The sequence below is a fragment of the Daucus carota genome, chromosome 6, assembly GCF_001625215.2.
Source record: "Daucus carota subsp. sativus chromosome 6, DH1 v3.0, whole genome shotgun sequence".
In the NCBI taxonomy this organism is placed as follows: Eukaryota; Viridiplantae; Streptophyta; class Magnoliopsida; order Apiales; family Apiaceae; genus Daucus; species Daucus carota.
The window spans coordinates 13,223,495-13,237,697 of record NC_030386.2 but is presented as its reverse complement, the minus strand read 5'-3'; the positions used below and the strand labels follow the sequence as shown (position 1 = coordinate 13,237,697).

At 33.4% G+C, this 14,203-nt stretch overlaps 1 protein-coding gene across 1 annotated transcript in view; it reads left to right on the top strand.

Annotated features, from left to right (window-relative positions):
- Nucleotides 1-418: 418 nt before the first annotated feature.
- LOC108192585 (probable LRR receptor-like protein kinase At1g51890) overlaps nt 419-14,203 on the top strand; it is a 67,454-nt gene continuing 53,669 nt past the window's right edge. Inside the window, exons 1-4 of the mRNA XM_017372529.2 lie at nt 419-620; nt 754-1,300; nt 1,693-2,165; nt 2,298-2,439. Of these exons, the coding sequence (XP_017228018.2) occupies nt 533-620; nt 754-1,300; nt 1,693-2,165; nt 2,298-2,439 (1,250 nt within the window). The 5' untranslated portion in view covers nt 419-532. The remainder of the gene's footprint in view (nt 621-753; nt 1,301-1,692; nt 2,166-2,297; nt 2,440-14,203) is intronic.

Genomic DNA, 14,203 nt, shown 5'->3' with positions numbered 1-14,203 from the left:
AGACGTTACCTTTATTCTGTCTTTGTTAGGCCATAGGCATGATTCCTACTCACGGACCGTGCACATTGGTCGTTCATGTTCTTTGCACGTATTTTTGAGTATTTTATAAATTATAATTTTATAATATTTTTAAAATTTATTATATTTGGTACTCCCTCCGTCCCACCCAATTCTTTACATTGGGTTTGGGCACGGAGGTTAACAAATATATATAAAGTAGTGGAAAAGAGAAAGAAAAATGTGGGTGGAGTGGTGGGACCCATTGATTTTTAATATATAAAAGGGAGATAGTGGAGTAAAAGTAGTGTGAAAAGGAAGAAAAAGTGATAAAGTGGTGGGACCCTGAGCCTGTAGAATAGTAACGTACTCGGACAAAGGTAATAAAAACAGACACCGCACTATCCAGCAAATACAGAGGAAGAAGGAAAAACATACCATATGCACCAACCATTTCCTCAGTATATATCTACTTAAGTTTGGCATATATATTATCATCAACCACAATTTAGTTCAATTAGTGATCATCAAAAAGATGTTATCAACATCCTGTTTATTTCTGTTTGCACTTGTTGTTGAGTTTTCCATTGATTATCCACTAGTGCTTGTTCATGCACAGAATGGTAATCCGCCAGCTTTAATTGAATTTTATGTATTATATATATATGGTTTTGCTTTAATGTGAAAAACTAGACTTCGAACTGTATATGAGGCTTTATGTTAACTTCATTTCTTGTTTTGTCTTAACTATATCAGGCTTTGTGAGCATAGATTGTGGATTGCCTGAAGGTTCTGACTACACTGTACCTTCTACTGGAATCCACTATCAATCTGACGCAGACTATATCGATGGTGGTGAGAGCAGAAGTTTAGCATCCATAGGCAACTCTCCGGAAACATACCTAAAAACCCTCAGAAGATTTCCTCAGGGACAGAAAAACTGTTACACCATCAAACTGTCGCCCGGGAGACGTAACAAGTATCTGATACGAGCTAATTTTCGGTATGGTAACTATGATGGTTTAAATGAATTACCTGCATTCGATCTCAACCTGGGAGCAGACACCTGGAGCAATATTGTGATCCCAGATAGTGCGACAACTGTTAGAAAAGAGATCATACATGTTCTATCTTCAGATTATGTACATGTTTGTCTCATAAAGACAGGGAATACCACCCCTTTCATCTCATCATTGGAGTTGAGACCTATCGAAAGTGCCAATAACATCTATACCTCTGCTTTTGGATCATTGCAGAGCCTTTATCACAGGGATTGCACTGGAACGCCCGGTATATTTACCAGGTATAATACAGTCATCCTAGCTAGCACTTTAGAGCATTCCATCGACATAATACAATTAATGAATCAATACTCCCTCGTCTCTCCGTCCCTTTGAAATCTATAATTGGATGTTCCACTTAATTCTATATTTTTCAAAACTTTCCCAAAATATTAACTTCTTATAATATAAAAAACGCCAACCACCCGCTACTTTCTACTTTTTCAAATTTATTAATTAAATATTCATGGGTTCCATCACTTTACCCATTTTCCCTTCTTTTTCCCGTTACTTTATACTACTACTGTATACACTTTTCTTAGTTAGCGTGTCCAATCCAAACATATAGAACACAGAGGGACAGATGGAGTATGTGAATAGACAATGTAAAAGGCTGACTGGTTACTTTGAATAGGTACAGTGATGACATTTTTGATCGAATATGGTGGCCGGTTAGCTGGAGCAGTACAGGAAGCAGAACGCAGTCAGACATTAATAATTTGAATAATTACCGAGTACCAGAAAATGTGCTGAGGACTGCCAGTGGACCGGACAACGTAAGTGAACCCTTTGAGTTCTCTTGGGACGCGACGAGTGCCAGTGATCAATTTTATGTTTACCTGCACTTTGCTGAAGTGGTAGAACTACAACCCAATCAATCCAGAGAATTCAACATCTACTTAAACGAACAACTGTGGTATAAAGGACCGTTTGTTCCACTGTATTTGGAGGTGAATACCGTTTTATCTAATTCAGTAGTGACAGGCAAAACCAGGTATACAATCTCACTCAAGAAAACAGAAAATTCAACCCTTCCACCCATTATCAATGCCTACGAGATTTATAGTGTGAAGAAATTCTCAGACTCAGGAACAAATGAGACAGATGGTATGTATTCCCAGCATTTTTTCCGCATATCCTAAATATTAACTGGTCACTGCATCTAAATTCAGTAAATGCAGCTGTTCTTAACATTACCAGATTTCTGATAACACACATGTATTTTATCTGTATGTGTAGTCTCAGCGATTCTTAACATCAAGTCCACATATGAAGTGACAAAAGACTGGCAAGGAGATCCATGTGAACCACAAGACTTTCACTGGGAAGGTCTTAATTGCAGCTACCCTAGCTCTAATCACTCCGCCAGGATAATATCATTGTACGCGCTTTATTTTACATGATGCGACTAAGAGTTTATTAAATTTTCGTGTTTCCTCTGTTCTTTATTCCTACAACTTTTGACACTATTTGAAATCAGGGTTTTAGGTAATTTGTCCAAATGTTGTTGGTATTTACAGGTTGCCACTGGACGTGGCACATGCTCCTCCATTGATTCCTCATTTTCACTGTTCAGATGTGCACTGTGCTTGGTTTGCAGCCCACGTGCGTGGCCCCCGCATGGAACTCTGCTCCGTGATTGGTTAACGCATTTACGTACTGAGTTTCTGATTGCCAATTTAGCACAGTACTGCATGCATGCTTCGTGTACAGGGTGTTTATAAAATTTGTAACTCCGAATGATTTTAGTTGGGGAATAAACTATATATAATTGAATGCAATTCAATAATATGTCCTTAATGTCCTTAAAAAGAATCGAATTATAAATTATTTTTCTAAATGAAAGCCAACAAACAATTTAATAATATTCATTAAAAAATGAACAAAAAAGTGCACCTGCTTGAATTATAAGCCTTTAATAATTAAAAGATGGCTGGACAAAATTATAAAGAAGACCAATTAGTTAATATTTCGTAAATTACACTCCTTTCGTACCCTTAATTGTTTACATCGAGGGACGAGGTCGTGGCAGGTATTTTAATGCTCTCATAAAAATATACAACATTTAAATGGGTACAGGGTGTTTATAAAATTTGTAACTCCGAATGATTTTAGTTGGGGAATAAACTATATATAATTGAAGACCAATTAGTTAATATTTCGTATTTAATTATAAGGGAAGTTGTGAGAAAAAAAGCTTCTTTTCCTAAATTACACTCCTTTCGTACCCTTAATTGTTTACATTGAGGGACGAGGTCGTGGCAGGTATTTTAATGCTCTCATAAAAATATACAACATTTAAATGTGTAAACGTGAGTTAATAGTTATGATATGGAAAATATCATAAATTTATGATTTTGTTTACGATAAAAATGACGAAAACTTTGTACAAAACATAATTTTTTTAATTCACGTCCCATAGTGACGTGGCGAGACCTTTTATGATATTATATGCGCACGTGAGGAAGGCGAAGCAGCAGTTTACTAACAGCAGCTGTTTCTGAAAACGTGTTACACACGGTTTTGCTTTTCATCTAACTCAAAACTATTGATATAAACATCGGGGCCGTTTGGCTGAGCTTAAAAGAAGTGACTTATTGCTTAAAGTAAAAAAGTTGATTAAAAGTAGAATTCAGCTATCATATTATGTTATATATTACAAATATCCAGAGAACGATATTTATCTTGGTTCAGATAAAGTAGTTTACGAAATTGTGTTATATATTACAAATACATTTAGAGTGTGTCGATTCACCTATTTGTAGTTGAAAAAAGTGTTTTATATATATCGAATACATTTTTGTATGTTGTGTTTGTTTTGGGTTAAGAAGAATTTTTATTAATTTTTAATTTCATAATATTGGCTATTATATTCAACTACTAATTTTTCAATATATAATATTCTTTTAAATATTATATTACTAATGAAAGTTTTCCACTGAATATTTTGGTTGCAATTTTAAAAATTCTCTTTCTATGAATTATTTACAGGATCGGTAATGCAAATTCTCGAAGTGATTTTTTATGATCCAAATTGTGTTTCCAAATTTAACAAAGTAAATTAGTGAATTCATCTTAACAACAAACTGTGGAACAAATAATTTCAACTGCACAGTCCACATATGACACGCTAAAACTCCTGTCTGTTCACTTCCCTCTCAATCAAATTTTTTGGAGTAACACAAAATCAGAGCATAGTTACGCGGCCACGCTATCTTTTAAGTCAGTATAAATACCATCCTATCATAACTCGATACAATTGCGCTAACCCAAACATGACTCAGATATCAAGCACACCTCTACAGAAAAAGCGAAAGGTCATTGCATCCAATGCACCTTTGATGTCGTTGGACATCGACATTGTCATAAAAATTTGCAAGCTGCTTCAGAAAGATGGTTTTCTTGATCTCTTCTTCTTCATTCAAGTCTGGTTCCGTTTTCAGTCCCCAGAAGCTGTCACCATACTACTTCACAACCTAGACTGGAGTACAGTTCATCAGGTCGTGGAACCATTTCGGAATCTTGAATGTCGGGTCTTCAAACAATTTCTTAAACACTGCCTCAAAGCAAGGGTTAGAGGCGCTCTCTGCTATTTTGCATGTAAGAAACTAAGTCGAGGTGAGAACCCTGACCATCATCTTCAAATACTGCGTGACCTATCAGCTGATGATAATCTTGCTTTTCTTGCTTACCATATATTTCAAACTCTGTACCATCCGTCCACACTGAAAGAAAATGCAAGCATTCTACATGAGAAGTTAATTCGTCATGCTGAATTTAGATCAGATTTAATGAATAACTGCACAACTTTGAATGGGCGTCATAGGAAATACTACAGGTTCTGGTACGGCCCGGAGGATATGTTTCCACAGAATGGTGTATGCTCCTTTTTTGTTTCTGGCAAAGATGATCATAATATGGATCCTTATGCTCTAGGTTGCTCATACAAGGAGATTATAAGTACATCGTGCCCAGAATGTGTAATTGTAATGGTCATCTTCAAAATAATCAGAGGATTTTAGTCATGACTTTTGTAATATGCAATATATTTTAAAAAACACATTTACGATCTATTTCTCATTTTAATGTCCGTCGTCTCCTGCATTCATGAGCTGTATAGCTCAGTAAAATAACTACTACATAATCTTCCTTGAACATGCATGTCAAGGAAATCCTGATTCATTACTCTTGCATGCAAGCTTCTCCTGCAGTAATTTTTATATTTTTACTGCATCGTTCTTCCAAAGATTAAAGCAGAGTTAATGGTTGAATGCGAAACGCTCATACGTTGTCCATAAAGTAATTATTATGTCCCGGCTGTGAATTTATTTTTATTATCAGTAACTGTAGTGGTGGTGTTGGTAAACACTTAAATAATGAAGCGGCCGCCTGTTAATATTCCAGTAAAGCGTAGATATGCAATTTCCAATATAAGTTTGCAATTATATATTCCAGCTTATATATTTTTGAAAAATTCCTGGATATATATGTGTGACCGCCAAAAAATATATCCCTCCGTTTCAAAAATTATGACGCTTTGGCCATTTACACACATTCCAGATTAATTTAATCAATGGTTCCATTCGGAATTTGTGAGGAACGTCATGACTTCAATAGTCCGACGAGTAGATCACAATGTGGGTTGGAGTAATGTCCCGAGAATAATTCTAGAGGATCGTATTGCCCCGTATTCATACAGAATTTGTGATGGTCATTACTACCGGAAAGAATGGCCTTCTATGTTCGGTGACATCGTCACATGCACATGCGCCAACTGTTTTCTTGATTTTATTTTGATTTGGACATGTAGGCAGGTTGAAAGTATGGTAAAAATTAAATTTTACCATACGGTTTTTTATGATCTAATATTTGATTACATCTTTTTATTTAGGGATTTTTTTTGTTGAAAAGTAATATTTTTTATTATGGACTACCCGGTTAAAGCATTTATAGTATATCATATATACATAAAAGCATTTGTTATTATTTTCTTCGTTATATTGGCGATTATTTATTATCATATATTTGACAACGAGAAACCATACTTAAAGTAATTACATTTGGCTTCCACCTTGAAAAAATAAACATCCAACTGAATATAGGCAAAGTTATCTTCAAACATCACTATCACCATTTATAATTCGAACACTAAAATGATGGAACGAGTTAAGTGGTCCTTCAAACACACATAAATCACCCACTGCTAAGCCCAAATCATCTGCAAATTGATCCCAACCTGAATTGATTGTGGTTCTGTCCCCATTCTGACGTTGTTTAACCTGCAGCTTCCAACAAGCACTTCCGGAATAAACACTGATGTAGTCTGTTCTACTCCACATATTCCACAATAGTCTGTACTCTGCAGATATATTCTTTAACAAACAATCATGTAATACATTGTCAGCAAAAAAGACGTTGCTATATATTCAACACATTAGTATCAAGGAATTTGACTAAACCATAGTATTCTAATGCTAGAAACAAAAAGATAAACATACCACACCAGGACAATTTGGTTGCACATGACATGGTTGTACCCTGATTGAGAACTTTGTTTCTACAGTCGGTGCAGGCATAGATTCATCTGTGCAATATATCCAATTAGATTGCATAAAACACACCCGTGTTAGGATAAATTGAATAATGTAGTAATGACAACAGTTACAACCCATCTTTTTACCAGTGGACATCGGAGTTCCCTGAGACAACACTTCAACAAAATCATCATCAAATACCCCAACTGACAAACTCACGTTACCGGCATAGTTTAATAACAACATGTTATATTTGTTCAAATCAGGAATACCCAAATGTTGACGAACTTGATGAAACCCATGTAGGGCACCAGTAGAACGATTAAATCCACCAGAAACTTTCTTGCCATTGCTAAGAATATAATCAACAAAACAGCGTAGAGACAGATCATTCACACAACGATTAATGAACGACCGAGGAGGTACCTAATTACAGAGCACACAATAAACTTATTTACAAAAGGGCATTATTACAAGGACCATGATATTTAAGTAATCATTCGTACTTACTAATTCATCATGAACTGGATTCCCCTCAGTCAAGAATGTAATACCATGTAGGCCTCCCTTTTGTAAACTTACTAAGCATTTATTCAAGATTAAAACAAAAAACATAAAATCAATTGTAGTTATTTCACATTGAAACAAAGAGATTCGGATTTTAGTTAATGTACCTTTTCGTGGACGACCGTTTTGTGAAACATGGACTATGGCAGGATAATCGATCTCACAAAAATCTCTTCCTAAGAGGTAAACATTGAAACCATCTACGCCGTTGTACTGAAACAAAAACAACTCACCGCCTTCGAGGTCGAAATCATCATACAAACACTGAACACCCAAAAATGTTCCCGAGTCATAGCTGAATGTAATCTGGACCCGGTATCCATTCCGGAATTCAAGAAATAACATCCGAGGAATACGGTGACCATGTTTCTCGCAGAAACGATGAGGGACACGCTACAACATGATAAATGTATATTCCTGTTAGACAGTATACTGAATCGAGACGACAAAGTACAGCAAGAAGATGAAATAGTTGACTACCTACCATTTCATCGGAGAAAATATCATCTTCAGTTACAAACTTGAAAAATCTCTCGGCAATGAACCCAGTCACCTCCATCCTCAACAAGCTAATTGCAGATGTTATCAGATAAAACACAGTTAAAAATAGAAATTCATAGCACTCAGGCTTCAATTCGCCCAAAATATGGTTGACAGTTTCGTATTAAATTATACGAAAAGATTATTTTATCGAAGTACAGTTGTCATAAAGTGCTTACCTAAAACAATGTGAGTGAAGTTAATTCAGCTGGAATATGAGAATTTGTAATTAACGATTTGTCATTTGAAAAACATAGACGTTTGAAATTGAGTCATTTGTGGTTTCATAATTTGTCATTTCCAAATCCAAAAAAAAACGAATGTAAACAATTTTAAAAATTATTTATGATAAACAAACTTATGAAAAATAAGCCATTTCATTATGGCCATTCGTTAGACATTCTGCACACACTGTTTCTGCACAGACTGTTGAAACCAATTTCCAAATATGTTACCCAATTCTATTTGACCCATTTAATAATTGGCTTCTATATTACCATTCGTTATGCATTTTGCACACACTATTGAATCCAGCTTTAATTATTACGAATATCTTATGAAAAATATAATTTGAAAATAAGTGTGATTTTATTTTATTTTATGAAGACGAAGCTTCCATAAACTATGTGTGATTTATTTATTTTTACTGTTCCACTCAAATCATTCTTTGTGGTTATATATTTATATTTATGCAGTATAAAAAGTATGTTTTGTTTGTATTTTAAAACATTAAGTCAGTTTTTAAAATCATTTCGTTTTCTGCAAGAACGAATGCATGTTAAATGTGTGTTCGGCATTTAAAAAAAACAATAATGAATTACAACGCTATAGCTTCCCAGCCCTGTTCGTGTGTATTTTAAATCTCCATTTACTATTTATAGTATAAATTGTAAATGAAAATAAAATTTACTTAAAATAAACCATAACGTATTATATTGTTTCCCTGTTCTTGATACTATAATTTTTCACTTTGAACATTTATATTTAGTGTTTTATCCGAGTGAAACAAAATTGAACTTTTCAACTTTCGGTTTTTCGAATTAGAATTGATAATCAAAATTTTAAATCATAAATACACGTTATGAATTTGAATGGTCAACTTTCATGTGGTAATAATATATTCTAATCGTTGTCAGGAAATAAGATAGATACTAATATTATGTGGTAATAATATATTTTAATTGTTGCTAGAGAACATTTGAAAGCTAAAGATTTGGTCTCACTTGGATAAAACGCTAAACATAGGATGCTTAAATCAAAAAATTAGAGCTGGTATTTCATTTTAAAGTATTATGTAAGTCAACTTCGTAGCAGTTAATCGTGACTAATAATTTTATAACATACAATTAAAATAACCAACGTTTTTTTAATGATCATCAAATATGTTTTATGTTTGGGTTTTCATATTTTGGATGTTCGTCGGCTTAGTGTCTGGAGTATCTTTTAATTGTACGAAAAACCGTAAATTGAAGAAATTGGCGAAAAATAGTTAAAAAATAATGAAATTGGTCAAGATTTTCTAAATGTGTAATAGCGAAAATGTTTTAAATAGTAAAACTAATATATTTGTTGCTGTGGTAATATATATTAACTTTTTTGTTGTAATTGGTTATTGGAATTTGATATGTACGTAAGGCTGTATATACCTAATCGTGTGGAACTGTGTTGTCGGATATTATGGTTATTAATTTTTATTTAAAAAATTGATGTTGGTATACCACTCGAAGATTTGTTGACATATAAAGGAAACCATTAATATTGTAAACTATAATTTTAGAAAGCTCACATTTTGTCATTCTACAAACAAAATGAAAATCCTGACTTTTCCTTCGACTGTAAATGATATCTTTTAATATTCTCAGCGATATATGTGGAAAAACTAAAGCAAATGTATGTTGTACATGTGTAAAGCATTGTTTTGAAACACTGTGACTCTTTGTCTTCTAGCGTCTAGGTCTATATAGTCATTATTTATTTTCATTTTATTTTGTACAAGTAAAACTGCTTCTCTCTCCCTTTCCATTCCAACTCTGCAAGCACTAGCTTTACACATACAACCATTAACTCTTCTATATAGTCATTATTCAACTGTTCAAGATGATGAGGGAGTTCAGAATTAATGAGTTTATGTTTCGTCTAAACATTGAACTTATGATATCAATTTGCAACCTTTTGCTAGAAAACAGTTTTCTAGACTTCAGTAATTTTTTTCAGGTTTTGTGCTTCAGGTGTAGTCGTGCAGAGACATTGGAAGTTTTACATGGTCTGGATTGGAGCTGGATGCACGAGGCCGACAACTCTTGGGTGCCGTTGGTTGTCACACGTTTCACGGCGTTTCTTAACAAGTGCATCCAAATCCGAGTAAGCGATGCCTTTTGTTATGTTGCATGTAAGAACCTGTTTGTTGGCATAAACCCTATGTACCACTTAAACGTTCTTAGAGAGCTTTCGACCACCCATCATTTGTCGTTCCTATCCTATCACATTTTTATGTCTGTTTACGACATAGAATCTGTACAGTTCTGTGCTCGCTCTATTGCCTGTCAGGTTTCAAGAAGTGGCCACTTCAAAGAATATTTGTTGAAGAACTGTCGAATTCTTAATGTGCGCAACGACTATAGTCGTGTGGGATGGGTTCGTGATCCATCATTGCCTCCACCGTTACCTCTGTGTGCGCTCTTCCGTTCCGATTCAGATGGCCATTTCAATCCATATCGATGGCCTGCTCTGTATAAGGATATCCTCTCAACTGAATGTTCGTTGTGTTCCCTTCAGATCTTATTGTTAATTATTTTTCGATGATCCGATATGCTATTAAAATCACTAGCCCTTCTTGATGTACTTCAATTTATTGTTTTGTCACATTGCAGTTTGCTAATATGTTACGGGAAATCTTCTTGATATTTGTCTACAATTTTTTTTATTTTTGTGCGTTTTATCCTGATGGATTTCTGTATAAATTTTGCCCTTTATGGTTTTGTTATTTTATTTGTTCAATGTTTGGAGAATTTAACAATCCTACGATAATGAAAATAATATACCGATGTAATGAGAAGTATAAGTTAACGGAAAATTATTGATAACATTAACTTTAGTTCGCTTAATTAAAGTATGTTTGTTATAATTTACTATGAGATAGTTATTTGTTTGTGGAGAGAGTATTTATAAATAACGGCAAATTAATACGACGACGAATTAATTGTATTTGTATTATTCATCGTAAGCAAATATAATGTTCCTGGTTGTTGGAATTGATTAAATTAATATTCGTTTATCTTAACGGTGGTGGGATCATAAAGATTTGAAATCTAATCTTGTGTTCAATACACGCCCATTCGCAGCAAGTATATGAGTATATGGTTTGGTCTTGCAGTTACTCCATCCATCCATTGATTTTGTCCAATGTTCCCGATTGCTTGGTCAAGGTACTATGTTTTCAATAGAGATTATGAATTGCTTTTTCGTTATTGCGGAAAACGTGAAACACATGTCATACTCTCTCCGTTTGCTTTTACCAGGAGTTTTTTTTTGGCACATTTTGTGCGATAGTTACTTTATTCAATCGGATGTTATGATAGTAGTATCTAAATACAATTTTAATGTGCTTCTTTCTTGAAAATTATTAAATATTAATAATTTAAATTAAATCAATTTTAATTTGATTAATTTTACATTTTGAAGATCATAATGTAACAACAAAAATAGACGGAGGGTAATATGAGTTCATATGTTTCTGTTTGCACGCGGTTTTGTAAGATGAAATCAAGCAGATGTATATGTCTCTTACCTTTGATATGTAAAAACAAAAACGATAGAAGTCATGCGACAAAGATATGGTATACAGTAAAGATATTCGTAGAATTGATCCGAATATAATGTAGAATATTGGTTGACTAACATTGTCTTTATTATATTTGTCCAACGTCCCATGACATTTCAAACCGAGTGTCAAAAGTTGTAGTTACACATAACATAATATGCGTCCAAATGTTTATGTCCAATGTTTTTTAATAAAATATGTTATTTAATTTTTACATTGTGTATTAATGATAATTTGAAATATACGTACGTATATATATAAATATATGCATGTTTTTTTTATAGGAAAAAGTTTATTGGTTAGGACTATTAAAAAAAGGTATAATGTTGTATGTAGTGTGCTATAGTTAAAATGAATAGATACCATTGTTGCGGATATTGAGTGGGTGTTTTGGAGTTGGATATTGAGTGTGTCATTATTTCAACTCTCCCTTCTTTAATGCATGTTTTAATGTTTTTTTATATTTTGCATAAGTATTTTTTCATTTAAATTTTTGTTTTCTATTTAACGAAATAGTCAAATACATGAATACCCATATAATACCTTATAAGTTATAATAAACAATATGAAATATTCGAATATACTAATTGGTTATAAAGCAAAACTGACTTTTAACTTCTAATTGACTTCTCCACTTTAAGCAATAAGTAACTTCTTTTAAGCTCAACTAAACGGTCCCTAAATTCAGAAGGTGGATAAATTTTAAAGTTGGAAATCCAAAATATTTTTGTAGTTTCAATATGAATGGCACGCATGTTAGAATAACCATTAACATATAATTGGAGTTTAGTAGTACGTCACCCGTTTTAATTTAAGTATGAGTTTTTTTAATTCGGAAGATCTCATAATCCAAAATCTATTTGTAATTTTAGTTCGATTTTGGTGTTGAGTAGTACATCCCCCCTTTCCACCTGTTTACATGTATGATTATTATTAAAATATTATTTTAAATGTGAAATATGATATGAATGAAATATGTCCAGTATTGGGCTTTATATTATTATTGTGATGAAAGATTTGTTTTTTTGATTTAGCAGATTATTCGAACCTTTTTGAAAACCGTGCAATTACTTTACATTGGGACAATAACTTATTGATCACAGCCGTTCTCTTTGAAATCTTGCGTGTTACACTATTTATCTCTGCCAAAAGCGATAAGAATCTTTTCAGGGCAAGCAGACTGTTCAATGCAATATTAATTAAAAAATCTCATCATTATATTATATATACACTTCTGGTAGAACAAACCCTAAAACTAAAATTCTCCACACTCTTCACAACCAGCCCCAAATACAATTTAGTGGAATGTCTTCTTCACCTCAGAAAAGGTATTATATGTAAAAATGTCACACACTTTTGTTTTATGAATTGTTTTAATTTTGTTGTGTGATTACTAATTTGTTAGAATTAGCTTAAATGTCGATGCAGATGATGTTTTCCAAATGATTGACGACTACGTGCCTGACCGTAAGGAGGCAATGGAAGAAAAGCTCAGCGAGCTAAACATTGGTATTTCTAGGATTTCAGAGCAGATGGAAGAACTGACTCGCTGTTACAAGGAGTTTGTGGCCAATTTTGTTCTTCAGCAGAAGGTTTTACGCGAAGAGATCCAGGTTCTTCGTCGTGATGCTCAGAGTTTCCGTAGTGACCTCCAGGACCAGTCTTAAATTTGGTGTATTATGTTTCAATATCATCTGTAATACGAAGTGTTGTACTAACTATCATCGCACTCTTGATATTTCGCTATGTATGTTATTTAGTTCAAGATTGTGTTTTATTGAAGTAAGAAATTGAACTATCACAAATTCACAATTGTATGAAACTATTATAATTGTGTGAAACTATTACAAAAGTGTGTTTTATTAAATGTTTTTATATTATCAATTTTTTTTTGTTAGTAGTATGAAACTAATTAATTGTATTTCACCTTGCGAGAAAGGGTTTATTTTTTAAACCAGGTAACCAATATCTTCAAATAACACATTTTGCTCACCTCAGATGGACAGTGCCACAAGTCGCAAGTACGCAATGTTTCAGTAGATATATTGTAACCAATTGTGTTAGTTGGGATAGTGATTTTTGCCTAATTCAAATTCAAAAAAACCTGTACATGTTGTCTGTGCTTTGACATGAATTGGTGGCTGTCCACTTTATCAAAAATCGCGCAATCCATTGTCTGTAAACCTATAAGCTAGCAATGTGATACCTGTCACTGTTACTTATTGCATGGCGCAGCTACTTAAGTGCATTAAGTCAAGACCTATTTCTATAGCTGTTCTTGCATATCTTTTGAACCAGCCTTCGTCGCGGCATTTTGTGTGTAATTGATGTAGTATCATCTTGATTATGGATTGTGGAGTATTAATATCCCGAGAGTATGCCAGCTTTGAAAGTGAAATGTAGTAATCTGATTTCCATCCACTTCTTAAATTTTTTTAAATCGAATACTTCCCATGTTCCATTTTTTAAAGCATATTAATTTTTAATGTACTTTAAGTTGTCATTTTCAAGTTTTCTAAATAATGATAGAGTGATTTGTAATCTTTGGTCAAAATTTGGTTAATTTGACCGTCTAATTGATCTACTAAAACACGATTGATGACATGGTTATTAAGTTACACCAACAAATCCAAGTGTAAACGCAATAATTTGAAACCTCACCAAAATTCAAAGCTAAGAACCAA